At 41.9% G+C, this 22,010-nt stretch overlaps 1 protein-coding gene and 1 long non-coding RNA gene across 2 annotated transcripts in view; one reads left to right on the forward strand and one right to left on the reverse strand.

The window, feature by feature from the left end:
• Positions 1–7,095: 7,095 nt before the first annotated feature.
• On the reverse strand, positions 7,096–10,209 carry LOC134304156 (uncharacterized). The gene is made up of 4 exons (XR_010007768.1): positions 10,074–10,209; positions 8,386–8,551; positions 7,523–7,601; positions 7,096–7,222 (listed from the first exon to the last, which is right to left on the reverse strand). It is a non-coding gene; the product is annotated as an uncharacterized LOC134304156 (long non-coding RNA).
• Positions 10,210–17,391: 7,182 nt separating this feature from the next.
• The window catches only part of dpy19l3 (dpy-19 like C-mannosyltransferase 3), a 51,399-nt gene continuing 46,780 nt past the window's right edge, over positions 17,392–22,010 (forward strand). The window contains exons 1-3 of the mRNA XM_062989735.1: positions 17,392–17,451; positions 19,259–19,379; positions 21,039–21,163. Coding sequence (XP_062845805.1) covers positions 19,274–19,379; positions 21,039–21,163 — 231 coding nt within the window. The 5' untranslated portion in view covers positions 17,392–17,451; positions 19,259–19,273. The remainder of the gene's footprint in view (positions 17,452–19,258; positions 19,380–21,038; positions 21,164–22,010) is intronic.

The raw sequence follows: 22,010 nt of genomic DNA on the forward strand, positions 1-22,010 counted from the left end.
GCCTGGCATTTCCTTGTATGTATATTTTTAAAATGTTGACATGCAGTTCTGGCTGACTTGGAAATGCAGCAGAAGAAACCTTGGGGATGCAAGATGTTCAAAATCTTTTAACCAACACTTAAATGAGTCACTAGCTTAAGGTGGAATGTTTATTAATTTTGACATTTTAAGGTTGTGTTATAAGTTACACATGATTCTTAGTTCAAGTTTAATGTCAAACCTTAACCCCTTAATGAAATACCTCAGAGACTGGATTGTGAGTAGAAAACAGTAATAATCTTGTCTGCAGAGAAGGATCACACCGACAGAGACTGTAAATGTGATAACACAGGAAAAAATAAACATCCTTATATACTCTTGTTGGTGACTATGTAGGGCAGTAGAAGATTGCACTGTTAACAGAGATTTCTCAGCTAGAACAATGCAGTTGACGCACTTCTTACCATGTACACATAGAGTAACATTCTACTGTACTTGGCAGTATTCTTGAAATATGACTACTACTAATCATGCCCTAAGCATATCTACATTTGTACATCTACATAGACTGTCAGAGGAACCGGAGCTCCTGGAGACAGACAATAACGCATGTGAGTACATGAAGAGTTGTTATGTTCATACAGCAGCTTATTACAGTAATTAAAGTTCTGTAATTAAAGATATGTGTTTACTTTCAATTCAATCCCATTTTATTGCATGGGCACTGAATTCAGTTTCAGGACAGGTGAAAAAACAAGCTTTACATGCAGGTATTCTTATGCATTTGAATAAGTTCATGTTTAGTGCCTGTGTAGCTTTAAATGAAAAGCTAAATGGTGTGTTTACATGTTTGGTTGCAGGTTTTTGAAACTCTTAGCCCCTTCTCTTGAATCACAGACGTCCTTAGTAATTCACAATGATAATCTGGTATTTATTGCCCCTCAGTGACACCCGTCTTTCCACTGACCTGCTAAGCACTGGGCATTCGGTAGAAAACAGCAGAATCAGCCTCTATACCAGAAACAAGCTGGTGATGAGGTTGCACATGGTCGCTTCATGGGTGTGTGATGGGGTTGATGGTACAGTGGCATGTCTCACCCACAGTGGGGCAGTAGCACACAAGTTTAATTCATTCCTTCATAGAGTAGCTGCAGGACACTGGTGCAGAGTGTACAAACATTCACACTAGTTAAAAACTAATGATTCCTAAGGTTTGATAGTGATCTGATTATTATAGATACATTTTTGTATAGACGCATTTAGGAGACGCTTTTATCCAAAGTGACAGTACACCGACTAGGCATAACATTATGACCACTGACAAGTAAAGTGAATAACACTGATTATCTCTTCATCACGGCACCTGTTAGTAGGTGGGATATATTAGGCAGCAAGTGAACGTTTTATCCTCAGAGTTGATGTTAGAAGCAGGAAAAATGGGCGAGGGCCAAATTGTGTTGGCTAGACGACTGGGTCAGTCAAGTCAAGTCAACTTTATTTATATAGCGCTTTTTACAATAGACATTGTCTCAAAGCAACTTTACAAAATCCAGGACCAACAGATACAAAAAACCCCTGTTGAGCAAGCCGAGGGCGACTGTGGCAAGGAAAAACTCCCTGAAAATTACAGGAAGAAACCTTGAGAGGAACCAGACTCAGCAGGGCCCATCCTTCTTGGGTGGCCAGGAGGATAGCATCTCCAAAACTGCATCTCCATCTTCAGAGCATCTCCAAAACTGCAGCTCTTGTGGGGTGGTCAAAGGAAGGAACAGTGGTAAACCGGCGACAGGGTCATTGATGCACATAGGGAGCGAAGGCTGACCCGTGTGGTCCGATCCAACAGACGAGCTACTGTAGCTCAAATTGCTGAAGAAGTTAATGATACCACAGCACATCTTCAGGGGTCTAGTGGAGTCCATGCCTTGACGGGTCAGGGCCGTTTTGCCTGATCGGTGTATATTGCCTAAGCAATTGAGGGTTAAGGGCCTTGCTCAAGGGCCCAACAGTGAGCAATCCTTAGATTACTAGTCCACTAGTCCAGTACTTTAACCACTAGGCTACAGCTGACTAGGTCTGTGTGAAGGAACTTCAGTGGCCTACACAAAGCCCTGACTTCAATCATATTAAATACATAATACGTGGGCATTATTTCATTTAAAACCAGCAGTTTTTAATTTACTGGAATATTAAAAGCTTTGCTACAGTAACCCTCACTGACAAATGTAATTCCTTTAAGGTTTACAATCAGACAGTGAAGTGCATGTAACACTGGTGATCTTATTAAATCAAATTCCTTGCAGCTACAGTATCTGACTGTTCTGTGCATGTAAATGCACCCAGAGAAGTACGAGCTGTGGGTGTGAAAGATGCAAATTTCCAGTTTCCAGAGGATTTAATTGTCGGCTCTCGGTGGGACTCTGTGGAGCTTCTCTGAGCCGTTTCTCTCCTCTAACCCACGCCTGCTTCAAACAGCCCCTCAACAGATACGTACCTCTTTCAACTAGCACTCTGCTGAATGGTGCCACGCTTTCAGAGGACTCACAAATGGTCTCTTATTGAAGTTCAGACACAGAGCCGTGGGCGAGCGTACGTGTGACACTCGGCGTCCCAAGTTAGTGCCCGGAATTAAAAATTAACCAAATAGGCTCTGGGTTTTTGTGACCCTATCGGAGAGATCTTTCACCCTGCAGGTATCAGCTAAATAAAATGTAGGTATGTGTTTGTTTTTCTCTGCAACAGGTGCTGCAGCTGTGACTTTGCCACCACCGACATTAACAGTCTCAGACCAACACTCACAGAAAGAGACACAAGAGCATCACAGCGTCTCGACAAATACAGGTACCCAAACAGCACAGTGTACAGATAATTCATTGTTTACATTCATTTGTAACACTTCTAGATGATTTTACAACTCAAATAATCCAACCAAACAGTCTTAGAGCTTACCACTTACCATATAGGAGCACTTTGTAGTTCTACAATTACTGACTGTAGTCCATCTGTTTCTCTACATGCTTTGTTAGCCCCCTTTCATGCTGTTCTTTAATGGTCAGGACCCCCACAGGACCACTACAGAGCAGGTATTATTTAGGTGGTGGATCGTTCTCAGCTCTGCATTGACACTGACATGGTGCTGGTGTGTTAGTGAGTGTTGTGCTGGAATGCTGATGGAGTTTTTAAACACCTGACTGTCACTGCTGGACTGCGAATAGTCCACCAACCAAAAATATCCCGTGGGCAGCGTCCTGTGACCACTGATGACTCAAACAGCAGCGATAGATGAGCGATCGTCTCTGACATTACGTCTACAAGGTGGACCGACTAGGTAGGAGCGTCTAATAGAGTGGACAGTGAGTGGACACGGTATTGAAAAACTCATACCAGCACAACACACACTAACACACCACCACCACCTAAATATTACCTGCTCTGTGGGGGGTCATGACCATTGAAGAACAGGGTGAAAGCAGGCTAAAAAAGTATGTAGAAAAACAGTCAGTAATTGTATAACTACAAAGTGCTTAACATTATATAATACCCTTACATAAAAGCAGATTGTTCACCTTCACATGTGGCATCTGATTGGTACAGAGACTTCATTAGCATGTTTGAACCCCTAGTCTCTCAGTCCATGTATGTGAACCCGTGGATCCTAACTGCATATTATAAACAATAAATGGATGTACCTTTGTTTCCACCTATTAAAACAATTGCACAAATGTGTGTATGGAACGACCTTATAGATCCACAGTCTGGAGGGAATTCTATGTGAAAACAAAACCTATTATATCACCGATTATACCAACCTTCCCCAGGCAGGGCCAGAATCGATCCTTCGGGTTCAAACTCACATGTTCAGGTTAAATGTGAAAATTCTTTGTATTGTTAAGCCTGAGAGAACTCTTTGTTGTGTCAAACTTTGTCCTTTTAAACCTCTTTTCCTTCATGACTTGAGTTGATGAGGTACTAAGATCAGAGAGTTTAAATATTTCATATCATTAAATATCTGATCTGAGATAGAAGTAGATAAAAGTGGTTGTTCATTGCATCAGCTGCACAGTCATTACCTCTCTCAGACACGACATCACACTATAACAAGAAACAGAACTGGTTTACTCAAACTTCTGGGCATAATTTGTAGTTTAACTTGTTTATCCATGAGCTTTATTTAATGGGTTTGAACATAATGAGCAGATGTGCTGAACTGAAGCTCATACAAACACAGCAGAGGAAAGGATAAATAAAGAAAATAAAACCCGACAGCAGTCAGGTGACTGAGTAGAAGATTGAATATGCTTTTCTTTTCTTTTACTTACTTTGTATCGTGATATTATACCATTTCTCTTCAGATGTTTTCTTGTAGCTTTATTACATGCCATTTTGGTCAGCACCTTTAACTGCTGAAGCAGCTTGTTTGGTATTATTTCCCACCTCTATGACTGGAGTCTGGAGAAGCATAAGTGGGATTTTTAAATACTGTTGTTAAAATAGCTCTGACCTGTCAAGATATGGATTCCAAAAGACTCCTGAAAGACTCCTGTGGTATTTGGTACCTGCATCCTGATGCCTGGCCATCCATGTGATCTTGGTGATCTAGGGGCGGCTGTAGCCTAGTGGTTAAGGTACTGGTCCAGCAATCAGATGGTTGCCACTGTTGGACCCTTGAGCAAGCCTGTTAACCCTCAATTGCTTAGATTGTATACTGTCACAATCCTGTAAGTCACTTTAAATAAGCGTGTCATATAGCGTGTAATATATAATCTATTATTATGATGTCCGGTTCTGATGTCTGCATGCCTGAAAGTATATACACAATCACTTCTTCATACACTGATCAGCCATAACATTAAAACCACCTCCTTGTTTCTACACTCACTGTCCATTTTATCAGCTCCACTTACCACATAGAAGCACTTTGTAGTTCTACAATTACTGACTGTAGTCCATCTGTTTTTCTACATATCTTTTTAACCTGCTTTCACCCTGTTCTTCAATGGTCAGGACCACCACAGGACCACCACAGAGCAGGTATTATTTAGGTGGGGGATGATTCTCAGCACTGCAGTTACAATGACATGGTGGTGGTGTGTTAGTGTGTGTTGTGCTGGTATGAGTGGATCAGACACAGCAGCGCTGCTGGAGTCTTAATATACCGTGTCCACTCACTGTCCACTCTATTAGATACTCCTACCTAGTTGGTCCACCTTGTAGATGTAAAGTCAGAGACGATCGCTCATCTATTGCTGCTGTTTGAGTCGGTCATCTTCTAGACCTTTATCAGTGGTCACAGGACGCTGCCCACGGGGTGCTGATGGCTGGATATATTTTTGGTTGGTCACACAGCAGTGACAGTGAGGTGTTTACTTATTCACTCATACCAGCTCAACACACACTAACACACCACCACCATGTCAGTGTCACTGCAGTGCTGAGAATGATCCACCACCTAAATAATACCTGCTCTGTGGTGGTCCTGTGGGGGTCCTGACCATTGAAGAACAGGGTGAAAGCGGGCTAACAAAGCATGCAGAGAAACAGATGGACTACAGTCAGTAATTGTAGAACTACAAAGTGCTTCTATATGGTAAGTGGAGCTGATAAACTAGACAGTGAGTGTAGAAACAAGGAGGTGGTTTTAATGTTCAATGTGCAATCTGCTGACGGTTCATGGCCTGTCCCTGCTCAGACCACTGCCAGTGGGTACTCACCATGACTGCCTGTGAGCATATTATACCAGTGTATACTGTATATCAGTGTGTTTTTATTTCTTAATGTAAGTCAAATAGCAGGGATTTCATTTCAATGCAGTGCATTCACCACTTTGAATTTAATTTAACATAAAATGGCTTAACCCTGAACTTCTGGGCCTGTGATAAGACTGCTTTTTGGCAAATAATAATCCACTTCATTTACATGAAATCCCAACAGGCTTTAAGAAATACAAAGCAGCTCCAATTCACTGATGCACTAGGTGGAGAGCAGCTTTTTACAAAGAGCTCTATAGCAGAGCTCAAGGGAAACAAAATGTGAGGTGACCAGAGAGATAAATCACTTACAAAAGAGCCGGCTCACTCTGGCATCAAGTGGCTTTTATGCTTCTTTTGTACTTTATACCAGATCGTTTTAAATCCCTATTTTAATTTGGAAAAAAAAAAAACCCAAATACTTTCTTTGGTGCCCAAGTAAGGGGAAGAATCACGACTTTAGAAATTGCTCCCTTGCCCAGTGCAAGACATAAAGGCTTAACTTTAATAGGCCTTCACATTTTGCTTTTAAATCTAACCTCCCCCTTCCAAACTTCAAAAAAAGAACGTGGAATAAAGAAAAAGCCTGCAACCTACATTCTCCGCTGGGATGATCAGAAACTAGAAAGTGCCTTCCAAGAAAAATACATTAAATAAGAGCAAACCATTAAACATTTACACTTTTCTAACTCCATAATCCCTCAATCCAGTGGCCTGCCTGCCAATTTATCTCTTAAATCTCTTTGATAGTCGTAAATTCTTTCATGCCAGGCGCTGCATCCTTTTGATACGTTTTAACCATGCGGATCACAGAGTGTCAAAGAAATTCCCAGCCTTTACACACAATGGTACATATGCATATGCATACGCAGAACATGCTCTCATGGCATTTTATTTTATAGATTCTGTCTCGAGCAGCATGCCTCTCACATTCTTTTTAGTTGCACTTGAAAGTGCTCTTTAATGCATATTTAATGCAATTTCACTCGCATACTGAGTCGGATCAATGCCAGAGCTGCTTAAAGATTAAACAAACCATGTGCCTTTACTAATAAAACAGCCTGCATTAAACCTAAAGGTGTCTGATGTTTTTGGACCACTGGGTGACACTGCAGATCATCGTAGGACAAACTGAGTTCATGTAAACTTGTGCTTCATACTTGTCATTTGCATAAGCTTGGTTAGAAATGCATAAAAGGTTATATGGTATCCTGGGTTCTTTTTCACTTTGCACCACACTTTCATCAAGGCTAACAACCCATGCTTTACTGCAATCCTGAAACATTGTTAACTGCTTGGTGAAGGTGCTGTTTTAGTAATCAGAAGGTTGCTGGTTGTAGCACCACCATTGCAACGGAAGAATACTACTCAGTTGTGTTGTACAAATTTTATCCATGTGCACGATCGGACAGAAAAACATACAGTCAGTGTGACGGGTGAAACTTTTCTGTTCTCATGGTCTTCGAAGGTCTTCGATCACCACCGTGATGGTTAGAAGACTAAAAACATGAAGCATAAATCAGGAGGTTAAGCAAGACAAAGTCTACAATGGGTTACCAATAGGTTGTATTTGTAGTTGTAGTCTCTTGTTATTACCTATGTACCCATGTGCTTATCAGCTAATTTGCAAAGTATGCACATACTATTCATATGAAAACAGCTTATTCTTAAGGTAAATTAGTCCACAACTGTAGCATTAATACTGGTTTATACAACAATAAAGAGGCCATTTAAGGAGTCGGACTAAAAAAATCATATCTATTTTTGACAAGTGTAGAGCTGAAGCTAAAGGCACTTACCCCGGCAAGCAGATAGTCGATCTCTGCAGTATTTCTGTACGGACTCAGGCTGTTCCACACGAAAGGATGATACGCTTTTCTGCACAAAACACATCCACTCTGTTTTCAACTTGAGATCAAGTACTTAGATATATGAAACGAGAACCCTGGGGTGCGATTTTAGATGTCAGTTTTTAGGCAGTGTGACATTTGTAGGATATGAATATATCCTGTGTCATTCCTGCCACCAGGTTCACCAGGTTCAGACACTTATTATTAAAGCAGGTAAGGTGGAAAAATCTAGAGAACGTGGTGAAACCAAACTCACTCACTCACTCACTTTTTTAACCGCTTATCCAATTAGGGTCGTGGGGGAGTGCTGGAGCCTATCCCAGCTTTTCAATGGGCGCAAGGCACACAGTAACACCTTGGACGGAAACCGGAGCTCCCGGAGGAAACCCACGCAGACACGGGAAAAACATGCGAACTCCGTACAGAAAGGACCCTGACCGCCCCACCTGAGGATCAAACCCAGGACCTTCTTGCTGTGAGGCGACGGTGCTACCCACCGAACCACCGTGCCGCCCTGAAACCAAACTGCTAAAACTGTTTGATTGAAGCAAGTGTATGACAGAACTGAGACACATATAAGGAAACATACTAAACAGTTTGAGAGCTTATACTGTATATAATTGAATTGATGCAGTTTGAACCCAGAACCTTGGTTATTTCTATAGAAATATCAAAAACTAAAATGTTAGTAAAGGTAATTTATTACAGTTTTACTATTTACCATTTAAGTTTTTAAAATGACCTCAGTTTTGATGATAAAATGATAGAAAAGTATTACATTCTGCAAGACTGTCTGCGTGTTAGAATCTGACCGTTCAGGACGGGTGCATCGATGCCTTTCTGACAGTTTCTGCATCTCGGCTTTGAGCTGCTCCAGTTTCCTCTTAATCAGTCGTGTGTTGGTTGTATATTTGAGTTCGGATCTTTCTAATCCACTGCTTATAGGATGGTTCTGGTTCTTCTTTCTGTCTTCATCATCTGTATTAGTGATAAATGTTAAAGTTTAGATTGCTTATTAGATCATTTAAATCTGGAATCCATCCTAGACAGTGTATCAGTTCATTGTAGGGCATTGCACATTTTACCTATTTAGTTACTCACTAGAGACGATGTAAAACAGTGAATCTGTTTAAACAGTGAAAAGTATCTGAATGAACACACACAGAAACTGAGACAACATTTAAATCTCATTAAAACACTGACCAGAGCTGAGATTTGAACCCAGATCTTCTGGACTATTTGCTGCTTCTTCATTCCAAATAATTACTGGCAAATTATTGTAACTGAATACATGGACCCACTGTACTGTTTTTATTTTCTTTTATTTACAGACTAATGGAGTGGAGGCTGTTAAAGCCACAAAGGGAGGCCAATTTCCAATGAATGTTTTTGGTTTCATACAACAAGTCTGACTTTTGGCCTGTATATACACCGATCATCCATAACATTAAAACCACCTCTAATGTTTCCACATTCACCATATAGAAGCACTTTGTAGTTCTACAATTACTGACTGTAGTCCATCTATTTCTCTGCATGTTTTGTTAGCCCCCTTTCACGCTGATCTTAAATGGTCAAGACCCCCACAGGACCACCACAGAACAGGTATTATTTAGGTGGTGGATCATTCTCAGCACTGCAGTGACACTGACATGGTGGTGGTGTGTTAGTGTGTGTTGTGCTGGTATGAGTGGATAAGCCAGCAATGCTGATGGAGTTTTTAAACACCTCACTGTCACTGCTGGACTGAGAATAGTCCACCAACCAAAAATATCAGTGTATATCAAGCATGATCAAACAGCATCAACATGGAGGAACTGTGATTACAAATCAACGCTCACAGACAGTGATGTAAAGCGCAGGATAGCAGCCACCACAATAACCAAATAATTGATTTTGTCTACAACCCAGACAAATCCAAAAGACTTTGATCTTCAAACAGGTGAAATTCATGAAAGGGTTGCTAGTTAGAAAGCCTTCATATCAACGGCTGTCGTAAAACCTGGACCAAGGATCGAGAGTTAAAAGTAATTTGGTCTGATAACATTTTATTATATTTATAATAATTAGACAAATTAATGTTTGGAGACAGCCAAAGGATGTTTTCAACCCACAGTGCCTGCCACTAACTGTTGGGGTACAGTTGGGGGACCCATAATAGGATGGACAGCAATCTGGTCAAAATCTGATGGTTCTAAATTAATGTGTAGCAGCTTACAAATGTGGGGCAAGTTCCAAGGGATTGGTGCTTATTGAATACCTATCTAAGTATTAAACAGATAAAATGATCATCTTAATCTATTTTTTTTTAATTCAAGCATTTAACAACAAGCCATACATTGCCTGTATAATCGTAGTGGGATTATCACTGTCCAAGACAGGGTGGTCTTATTTTTTATTAGCTTTTTGATATTCTTACATTTATTATTTAGTCCCCTTAAACCACTAGGATGGTTTTCATGCTCATTTCCATAAAAATAACATGTAACATTTCACTCACCTGAAGTGCCTGCTTTTTTTGTTCTTTCTTCTATCGATTTTACAGGGAGAGACGCATGATCTTTGTTAGCCGGCGACCTCTCTGTACACGGGTCAGAAAACCAAACAACACAATCAAGAAAATAAAGCTAGTTAACAAAGACTCAGCCCAGTTTAAAGCATTTTCAGCCATCAGGATTGAAGCTGAAATTATTGACTAAAACTATAATATTTTTGTGAATTATTTAACTTATCCTTCTCAAAAGTCACTTTAGTGTTTGACTTTTCCATAGAACTAATTCAACAACACACATTTAAGCAATTAATTCCTGTTTTTTTACCTAAATTAGAGCCACTTTTTAAATCCTCAGTCATCCCACAATGTACGCTGCTGCTTTTTAATATCCTGCTTTCACTTGAAGATGAGGACGAGTCACACATAGACCTAATTAAAAGACCAAAATATACCCTAAATATTCTTTAAAAACATTAAACATTAAAACATTGGAAGTATTTATTCCAAGTCAACTAGAAGTGCTTTGTCTTAGTATTGATGCAATGTCGCAGTTCACCATAGCAACTGTGAGCAAGGAGCTCGATGTGTTTGTGTATTTGGCAGTCCGTAAGTAACGCCCTCCAACTGGTTCACTAAATTGTGCAATTTTTCCTGCTGAGGGGAAGATGTATTGTGAAGGAGGGTGCAGGAAATGCGTTTCACTGCTGAATTCATTATAACTGCTGTGACCAACATCAATACAGCCAGGGTTGGCACATGGGTCTGTAGGATTGTGCCCTCTTAATGAACATATTCATAGCAATATCTCTCCAAAATTGCTTATGTGATCAGTATAAACATCTTTTTTTTCTTTGCTCTGTTGTAAAAGCTATTATATTAGATTGTAAGATTCAATACAATCATATTAAAGTAAGGATTATTATATTTGTTCATTTATTCATATTCAGTAACACATTTATTGTGATTAGAGTGACTGTTTGTCTAAACCAGAATGTACATCCACAACAGGGTGCCAGTCAATCACAGCAGGGCACCAAATACTCAACTTAAGTAACAAATAGTAACACATTGCAGCTCATGAGCGGCTCGGTGGGTAGCACTGTCGCCTCACAGCAAGAAGGTCCTGGGATCTCGAATACATCATATCGAATCTCAGCTCTGCCTGCCGGCTGAGGCTGAGCGGCCGCATGAACGACGATTGGCCTGTTGTTCAGATATGGGCGGGACTAAGCCGGATGGGGTCTCTCTCCCATGACTGGTGCAATTACGACCTCTGCTGGCTGATTGATGGCGTCTGCACAGAGATGAAAAAAGAGTGCTCTGCAGGGGGGCAGGGGGGGGCCCATCCATGACATAAACTCAACCACCTACCTCATTCATATATATATAAAATTTGTTGAGGAGGGCCCAATTTTTTTTTGCACTGGGGCCCATGAGCTCCTAGTTACGCCACTGGGTACAGGTGTGTCTCTCCGTACACAACGCTGAGCTGCACTGCACTCGTCAAAGTGCAGGTGATAAGATGCATACGGCTGCATATGCTGCCCATGTGTCGGAGGGGGCGTGGGTTAGCTTCGTTCTCCTCAATCAGAGCCGGGATCGGCATTGGTGGAGAGGAAGCGTGACGAAATCGGGCAGTTGGATGGGCTAAAAGGGAGAAAATGTATAAACAAGTATATATACTGTATATATATATATATATATATATATATACAGTGTATCACAAAAGTGAGTACACCCCTCACATTTCTGCAAATATTTCATTATATCTTTTCATGGGACGACACTATAGACATGAAACTTGGATATAACTTAGAGTAGTCAGTGTACAGCTTGTATAGCAGTGTAGATTTACTGTCTTCTGAAAATAACTCAACACACAGCCATTAATGTCTAAATAGCTGGCAACATAAGTGAGTACACCCCACAGTGAACATGTCCAAATTGTGCCCAAATGTGTCGTTGTCCCTCCCTGGTGTCATGTGTCAAGGTCCCAGGTGTAAATGGGGAGCAGGGCTGTTAAATTTGGTGTTTTGGGTACAATTCTCTCATACTGGCCACTGGATATTCAACATGGCACCTCATGGCAAAGAACTCTCTGAGGATGTGAGAAATAGAATTGTTGCTCTCCACAAAGATGGCCTGGGCTATAAGAAGATTGCTAACACCCTGAAACTGAGCTACAGTATGGTGGCCAAGGTCATACAGCGGTTTTCCAGGACAGGTTCCACTCGGAACAGGCTTCGCCAGGGTCGACCAAAGAAGTTGAGTCCACGTGTTCGGCGTCATATCCAGAGGTTGGCTTTAAAAAATAGACACATGAGTGCTGCCAGCATTGCTGCAGAGGTTGAAGACGTGGGAGGTCAGCCTGTCAGTGCTCAGACCATACGCCGCACACTGCATCAACTCGGTCTGCATGGTCGTCATCCCAGAAGGAAGCTGACGCACAAGAAAGCCTGCAAACAGTTTGCTGAAAACAAGCAGTACAAGAACATGGATTACTGGAATGCCCTGTGGTCTGACGAGACCAAGATAAACTTGTTTGGCTCAGATGGTGTCCAGCATGTGTGGCGGCGCCCTGGTGAGAAGTACCAAGACAACTGTATCTTGCCTACAGTCAAGCATGGTGGTGGTAGCATCATGGTCTTGGGCTGCATGAGTGTTGCTGGCACTGGGGAGCTGCAGTTCATTGAGGGAAACATGAATTCCAACATGTACTGTAACATTCTGAAACAGAGCATGATCCCCTCCCTTCGAAAACTGGGCCTCATGGCAGTTTTCCAACAGGATAACGACCCCAAACACAACCTCCAAGATGACAACTGCCTTGCTGAGGAAGCTGAAGGTAAAGGTGATGGACTAAACCCAATTGAGCACCTGTGGCGCATCCTCAAGTGGAAGGTGGAGGAGTTCAAGGTGTCTAACATCCACCAGCTCCGTGATGTCATCATGGAGGAGTGGAAGAGGATTCCAGTAGCAACCTGTGCAGCTCTGGTGAATTCCATGCCCAGGAGGGTTAAGGCAGTGCTGGATAATAATGGTGGTCACACAAAATATTGACACTTTGGGCACAATTTGGACATGTTCACTGTGGGGTGTACTCACTTATGTTGCCAGCTATTTAGACATTAATGGCTGTGTGTTGAGTTATTTTCAGAAGACAGTAAATCTACACTGCTATACAAGCTGTACACTGACTACTCTAAGTTATATCCAAGTTACATGTCTATAGTGTTGTCCCATGAAAAGATATAATAAAATATTTGCAGAAATGTGAGGGGTGTACTCACTTTTGTGATACACTGTATATATATATATATATATATACAGTGTATCACAAAAGTGAGTACACCCCTCAAATTTCTGCAGATATTTAAGTATATCTTTTCATGGGACAACACTGACAAAATGACACTTTGACACAATGAAAAGTAGTCTGTGTGCACCTTATATAACAGTGTAAATTTATTCTTCCCTCAAAATAACTCAATATACAGCCATTAATGTCTAAACCACCGGCAACAAAAGTGAGTACACCCCTTAGTGAAAGTTCCTAAAGTGTCAATATTTTGTGTGGCCACCATTATTTCCCAGAACTGCCTTAACTCTCCTGGGCATGGAGTTTACCAGAGCTTCACAGGTTGCCACTGGAATGCTTTTCCACTCCTCCATGACGACATCACGGAGCTGGCGGATATTCGAGACTTTGCGCTCCTCCACCTTCCGCTTGAGGATGCCCCAAAGATGTTCTATTGGGTTTAGGTCTGGAGACATGCTTGGCCAGTCCATCACCTTTACCCTCAGCCTCTTCAATAAAGCAGTGGTCGTCTTAGAGGTGTGTTTGGGGTCATTATCATGCTGGAACACTGCCCTGCGACCTAGTTTCCGGAGGGAGGGGATCATGCTCTGCTTCAGTATTTCACAGTACATATTGGAGTTCATGTGTCCCTCAATGAAATGTAACTCCCCAACACCTGCTGCACTCATGCAGCCCCAGACCATGGCATTCCCACCTCCATGCTTGACTGTAGGCATGACACACTTATCTTTGTACTCCTCACCTGATTGCCGCCACACATGCTTGAGACCATCTGAACCAAACAAATTAATCTTGGTCTCATCAGACCATAGGACATGGTTCCAGTAATCCATGTCCTTTGTTGACATGTCTTCAGCAAACTGTTTGCGGGCTTTCTTGTGTAGAGACTTCAGAAGAGGCTTCCTTCTGGGGTGTCAGCCATGCAGACCAATTTGATGTAGTGTGCGGCGTATGGTCTGAGCACTGACAGGCTGACCCCCCACCTTTTCAATCTCTGCAGCAATGCTGACAGCACTCCTGCGCCTATCTTTCAGAGACACCAGTTGGATGTGACGCTGAGCACGTGCACTCAGCTTCTTTGGACGACCAACGCGAGGTCTGTTCTGAGTGGACCCTGCTCTTTTAAAACGCTGGATGATCTTGGCCACTGTGCTGCAGCTCAGTTTCAGGGTGTTGGCAATCTTCTTGTAGCCTTGGCCATCTTCATGTAGCGCAACAATTCGTCTTTTAAGATCCTCAGAGAGTTCTTTGCCATGAGGTGTCATGTTGGAACTTTCAGTGACCAGTATGAGAGAGTGTGAGAGCTGTACTACACACCTGCTCCCTATGCACACCTGAGACCTAGTAAAACTAACAAATCACATGACATTTTGGAGGGAAAATGACAAGCAGTGCTCAATTTGGACATTGAGGGGTGTAGTCTCTTAGGGGTGTACTCACTTTTGTTGCCGGTGGTTTAGACATTAATGGCTGTATATTGAGTTATTTTGAGGGAAGAATAAATTTACACTGTTATATAAGCTGCACACAGACTACTTTTCATTGTGTCAAAGTGTCATTTTGTCAGTGTTGTCCCATGAAAAGATATACTTAAATATCTGCAGAAATGTGAGGGGTGTACTCACTTTTGTGATACACTGTATATATATATATATATACTTGTACATAGAAAATTTGTTGAGGGGGGCCCAATTTTTTTTTTTGCACTGTGGCCCATGAGCTCCTAGTTACGCCACTGGGCACAGGTGTGTCTCTCCGTACACAACGCTGAGCTGCACTGCACTATATACAGTGTATCACAAAAGTGAGTACACCCCTCACATTTCTGCAAATATTTCATTATATCTTTTCATGGGACAAGACTATAGAAATAAAACTTGGATATAAGTTAGAGTAGTCAGTGTACAACTTGTATAGCAGTGTAGATTTACTGTCTTCTGAAAATAACTCAACACACAGCCATTAATGTCTAAATGGCTGGCAACATAAGTGAGTACACCCCACAGTGAAAATGTCCAAATTGAGCCCAAAGTGTCAATATTTTGTGTGACCACCATTATTATCCAGCACTGCCTTAACCCTCCTGGGCATGGAATTCACCAGAGCTGCACAGGTTGCTACTGGAATCCTCTTCCACTCCTCCATGATGACATCACGGAGCTGGTGGATGTTAGACACCTTGAACTCCTCCACCTTCCACTTGAGGATGCGCCACAGGTGCTCAATTGGGTTTAGTCCATCACCTTTACCTTCAGCTTCCTCAGCAAGGCAGTTGTCATCTTGGAGGTTGTGTTTGGGGTCGTTATCCTGTTGGAAAACTGCCATGAGGCCCAGTTTTCGAAGGGAGGGGATCATGCTCTGTTTCAGAATGTCACAGTACATGTTGGAATTCATGTTTCCCTCAATGAACTGCAGCTCCCCAGTGCCAGCAACACTCATGCAGCCCAAGACCATGATGCTACCACCACCATGCTTGACTGTAGGCAAGATACAGTTGTCTTGGTACTCCTCACCAGGGCGCCGCCACACATGCTGGACACCATCTGAGCCAAACAAGTTTATCTTGGTCTCGTCAGACCACAGGGCATTCCAGTAATCCATGTTCTTGGACTGCTTGTCTTCAGCAAACTGTTTGCGGGCTTTCTTGTGCGTCAGCTTCCTTCTGGGATGACGACCATGCAGACCGAGTTGATGCAGTGTGCGGCGTATGGTCTGAGCACTGACAGACTGACCTCCCACGTCTTCAACCTCTGCAGCAATGCTGGCAGCACTCATGTGTCTAGTTTTTAAAGCCAACCTCTGGATATGACGCCGAACACGTGGACTCAACTTCTTTGGTCGACCCTGGCGAAGCCTGTTCCGAGTGGAACCTGTCCTGGAAAACCGCTGTATGACCTTGGCCACCATGCTGTAGCTCAGTTTCAGGGTGTTAGCAATCTTCTTATAGCTTAGGCCATCTTTGTGGAGAGCAACAATTCTATTTCTCACATCCTCAGAGAGTTCTTTGCCATGAGGTGCCATGTTGAATATCCAGTGGCCAGTATGAGAGAATTGTACCCAAAACACCAAATTTAACAGCCCTGCTCCCCATTTACACCTGGGACCTTGACACATGACACCAGGGAGGGACAACGACACATTTGGGCACAATTTGGACATGTTCACTGTGGGGTGTACTCACTTATGTTGCCAGCTATTTAGACATTAATGGCTGTGTGTTGAGTTATTTTCAGAAGACAGTAAATCTACACTGCTATACAAGCTGTACACTGACTACTCTAAGTTATATCCAAGTGTCATGTCTATAGTGTTGTCCCATGAAAAGATATAATGAAATATTTGCAGAAATGTGAGGGGTGTACTCACTTTTGTGATACACTGTATATACGGTACTGGACTAGTAATCAGAAGGTTGCTGATTCAAGCCCTAACACTGCCAGGTTGCTGCTGTTGGGCCCTTGAGCAAGGCCCTTAACCCTCAATTGCTTAGACAGTGTACTGTCACAGTACTGTAAGTCGCTAAATACCGAAATATGTAAATGTTGATGATAATGTGAACATGTGTGGTGTTACAACGTTGTGACGATGTTATTGTGTTTGTTGTGGTAAAACATATGTAACACATCTGGTTTTGAAAACCATTCATGTCCAGCAGGTTGTACTTAAGTGTTTAAGCATCTCCACAATTCCAAAAACCCCTTTATGTTAAAAATGTATCTTTGAACTGTGATTTCAGCTGTTTTTCTGTGTTCTGCAGACTCTGCACCGGCCCCTGTGTGTGTGTTAGTACGTGGCGCTGTGCTTTTGTTCAGCTCCGTTTACCGAGAGAAACACAGCAGCCGCTTCTCACTGCTGCACTCGCTGCTTTACTGAATATCTTTTCTTTCTTCTGCATTTAACACCGAACGAGTTTAGCACTAAAATTGACAGAAATCTGCTCGGTTTCTATCCATCTATCTATCTGTGCTGTGGAAGAGGAGGCGCTACTGGATATCCACAAAGCATCTCCACACAGGCAGCAGCGAGGGAGGGAGGCTGAGCCGCTAAACCTACTACTAACGTAACGTACGTTTGCACCAGCGTTCATATGAATTGTTAAATGTATTGAATTGCATTGCTATGCCGAGGATCAAATCCACCCAGTGGACCGAGATTTGCTAACAGAACAGCGGGTAGAATCCGCAAGAAAGAGCGGTGCTAAATAAAGGCCTTGTAGATAGATGATTATGAAACACTGGAGCTCTTTGATTCCTGAATTGTTCTATTCGACTCCGATTCTGTTTCGAAGCGTTGGAGTCATGTTGAGTGTTTTATTAATTCATTAATTCATTAATTGTTTTTAAGGGGGCATTTTATTTCTTTATTTAAGTTAGAATCCGAATTAGAGTTAGTCACAACCTTTCAAAAAAATTATACTACGGTTTTTATGTCAGCTTGAGCTGAATTGATTTCTCGGTTCAGAATCGACTCTACAGCTTCAGATGTATAAAACAACACTCTATGATTGTAGACATTGTGGAATCGACTGTGACATGATTCCTTATGTTATTAATGTGTGCAAATGAGTCGACTCTGTATTTCGATACTAGGTTTATTCAGCACGTAACATTAACTGTTAAAATTGTCAGTGGTTTTTAATAAACAGCTACGAGTTTGCTTAGCCAAAGCTTTTACTTTCATTTGCATGTGCGAGAATTCGAGCCGAAATAATGTAAAAATGGGGAAATGATTTAAATCCCCCACAGTGTCTACTGTTTGAGAATCGACTCCGTCCGTATTTGAATCGATTCCCAAACAATAGGATCAAACACGGAATGCACCGTTTTCTCTCGGTTTGTGATATTTAAAGACATTTAAATACAGTTTCTCTATCTTTAACTTCTTATTAATTTATAAAAGGTGTAAACTGTATTTGTAATTATATTGTGTTTACACTGTATATTATTATACACTGATCAACCATAACATTAAAACCACCTCCTTGTTTCTACATTAACTGTCCATTTTATCACCCACTTACCATATAGAAGCACTTCGTAGTTCTACAATTACTGACTGAAGTCCATATGTTTCTCTGCATGCTTTGTTAGCCCCCTTTTATGCTGTCCTTCAATGGTCAGGACCCCCACAGGACCACTACAGAGCAGGTATTATTTAGGTGGTGGGTCATTCTCAGCACTGCATTGATACTGACATGACATGACATGGTGGTGGTGTGTTAGTGTGTGTCGTGCTGGTATGAGTGGATCAGACACAGCAGCACTGCTGGAGTTTTTAAATACCGTGTCCACTCACTGTCCACTCTATTAGACACTCCTACCTAGTTGGTCCACCTTGTAGATGTAAAATCAGAGACGATCGCTCATCTATTGCTGCTGTTTGAGTTGGTCATCTTCTAGACCTTGATCAGTGGTCACAGGACGCTGCCCACGGGGTGCTGTTGGCTGGATATATTTAATTGGTGGACTATTCTCAGTCCAGCAGTGACTGTGAGGTGTTTAAAAACTCCAGCAGCATTGCTCATACCAGCACAACACACACTAACACACCACCACCATGTCAGTGTCACTGCAGTGGTCTGAATGATCCACCACACAAGTAATACCTGCACTGTAGTGGTCATGTGAGGTCCTGACCATTGATTAGCAATAAAGGGGTGCTTCTATATGGTAAGTGGAGCTGATAAAGTGAACAGTGAGTGAAGAAACAAGGAGGTGGTTTTAATATTATGGCTGATCGGTGTAAATCCCCAGGTATTTATAGCCCTGTGATGGACTGGCTATAAATGCTCTTGACTGCACTTGTTTTATATGCACTCTTGCTCTGCATCCACTGTTTTTATAACATAAATGTATGTCGATGTGTGTTGTAGGAATTGTAATCCAGCATGACTGCCCTGAGGCAGAGGAAGGCCAGTAAAGTGCGGAACGCAGGGCCGGACGCTCAGAGCCAGCGCTGTGACGTGACGGCTCACGCACTGGTTAAATCAACTTGTCAGTACCATTTTCCACTTCCAAACTGGAAAGAGTAAAGTGTTCCAGACTTATAAGACCTCTGCATTCGTTGAATCATAGGCTATAAAACAGTAGAAGGAATTCTAATCAGCAGGGCGGTGGGTAATTACTGCTCTGGTGTAATTATCCGTACGGGCAAATAAGGGGCGGCCTGTTTAGGTTATAATCAGAGGAGCAGAAAGACTTTAAAACTGGCAGCATATGCTTCTTATTTTACTGCTTTGAGTGCATATTTGCTGCTTGTGCATTCATATTAGAATTGCTCTGTATCCAACACTATTAATATACACACAGATATATTATCTTATAGAACAAACTTTACTGTTTATATGGTAATAATTTCTATTATAAAGGTCTTGTGCTTTATTAGGAACACCTGCTTATTTATGTAATTATTTAATTAGCAAATTATGTGTACAGACACGAGTCTAGAGATTTGGTTACTGTTCACTTCACATGGGGAATAACAATTAGATGAGAATCTCCTAGGATTTACATTCATAACAGTGTTTAGATTCGGCACATAATGATACAAACACATCTAGTAAATTGAGTCATGTTTACTTCATAAAAAAAACATCATATGAATGTTTTGCATTATGCAAATTTAATTACTGACTAATTATTGCTGTGCACTGACAGTATTATCATAGATAGATAGATAGATAGATAGATAGATGGATGGACGGACGGACGGACGGACGGACGGACGGACGGACGGACAGAGACAGGTAGATAGATAGATAGATAGATAGATAGATAGATAGGCAGGCAGGCAGGCAGACAGACAGACAGACAGACAGACAGACAGACAGAGACAGGTAGATAGATAGATAGATGGATAGATAGATAGATAGATAGATAGATAGATAGATAGATAGATAGATAGATAGATAGATTGGACGGACGGACGGACGGACGGACGGACAGACAGACAGAGACAGGTAGATAGATGGATAGATAGATAGATAGACGGACGGACGGACGGACGGACGGACGGACGGACGGACAGACAGACAGACAGGTAGATAGATAGATAGATAGATAGATAGATAGATAGATAGATAGATAGATAGATATACACTGATCAGCCATAACATTAAAACCCCCTCCTTGTTTTTTACACTCACTGTCCATTTTATCAGCTCCACTTACCATATAGAAGCACTTTGTAGTTCTACAATTACTGACTGTAGTCCATCTCTTTCTCTGCATGCTTTGTTAGCCCCCTTTCATGCTGTTCTTCAATGGTCAGGACTCTCCCAGGACCACTACAGAGCAGGTATTATTTAGGTGGTGGATCATTCTCAGTACTGCAGTGACACTGATCCACCACCTAAATAATACCTGCTCTGTGGTGGTCCTGTGGGGTCCTGACCATTGAAGAACAGCATGAAAGGGGGCTAACAAAGCATCAGTAATTGTAGAACTACAAAGTGCTTCTATATGGTAAGTGGGTGATAAAATGGACAGTGAGTGTAAAAAACAAGGAGGGGGTTTTAATGTTATGGCTGATAAATATGATTTAAATATGCCCATCATATCTTCTACTCCTTCTACACCTGATAAATTATGATACAAATGACTCACATACATAATGTTGATTGTGTATTGTTTTTGTGATTATTTTACTGAAAGGTACGTCGTGGTGGACGGCGGTGTGTGTTATGACCGGTTCTATAGTGGGAGTCAGTCTGGGCCTGCTGTGCTGCATCTACGTAGCTACGCTTCATGAAAATGACCTTTGGTTCTCCAACATAAAAGTAAGCTGCAATTGCTGATTTCATTTTTTTGCAGTTCATGTTTTTGCAGCCTCTTAAGGAACTTTACTACAGTGGTGCTGACCTGCTGACTCTTTAAACAAGCTTTAGTTTAAAAGGCGTCAGACCATGTCCAGGAAACAATGGTTAGAATTATTATATTTGCTTGTACAGAAGTACGCAACACCTGGCCGGGCCTCCAATAGACACAGTTGAATGTGTCTGGGGGAGGGGAGGTTGTTTGGTGTTTTTTTTTTGCTACCACTGTTACATACGATACACAGAACTGGTCAAACCACTGGCACCGTGGGTGGGAGATTCACATGGAGCGTAATGTGACTCCTACTGTGCCTGTACAGCTCTGTGTGGGAACCCCTGCTGGCTGGTGTAAAGAAGCAGCTGGAGACTAATAGAGCGTGACTGGGTTAGGGAGCATGTGCGGGTCTGAGGCTCTCCCCTGCCAATACAAGGGTGGCGCACGCGACAATGAAATTACAATAGGGAATTGGAAATGACTGGGAGAAAATTGGGAGAAAATAAGATGGGGGGGGGGGGGGATGCTATAAAGAGAAATGGGAGTGTGTACAGGCAGCTGGTAAAATCAATGAGTACACACACAAACAAACAACCATAACATTAAAACCACCTCCTTGTTTCTACACTCACTGTCCATTTTATCAGCTCCACTTACCATATAGAAGCACTTTGTAGTTCTACAATTACTGACTGTATTTCTACATACTTTTTTTAACCTGCTTTCATTCTGTTCTTCAATGGTCAGGACCCCCACAGGACTACCACAGAGCAGGTATTATTTGGGTGGTGGATCATTCTCAGCACTGCAGCGACA

This window comes from Trichomycterus rosablanca, chromosome 27 (genome assembly GCF_030014385.1).
Source record: "Trichomycterus rosablanca isolate fTriRos1 chromosome 27, fTriRos1.hap1, whole genome shotgun sequence".
NCBI lineage: Eukaryota > Metazoa > Chordata > Actinopteri > Siluriformes > Trichomycteridae > Trichomycterus > Trichomycterus rosablanca.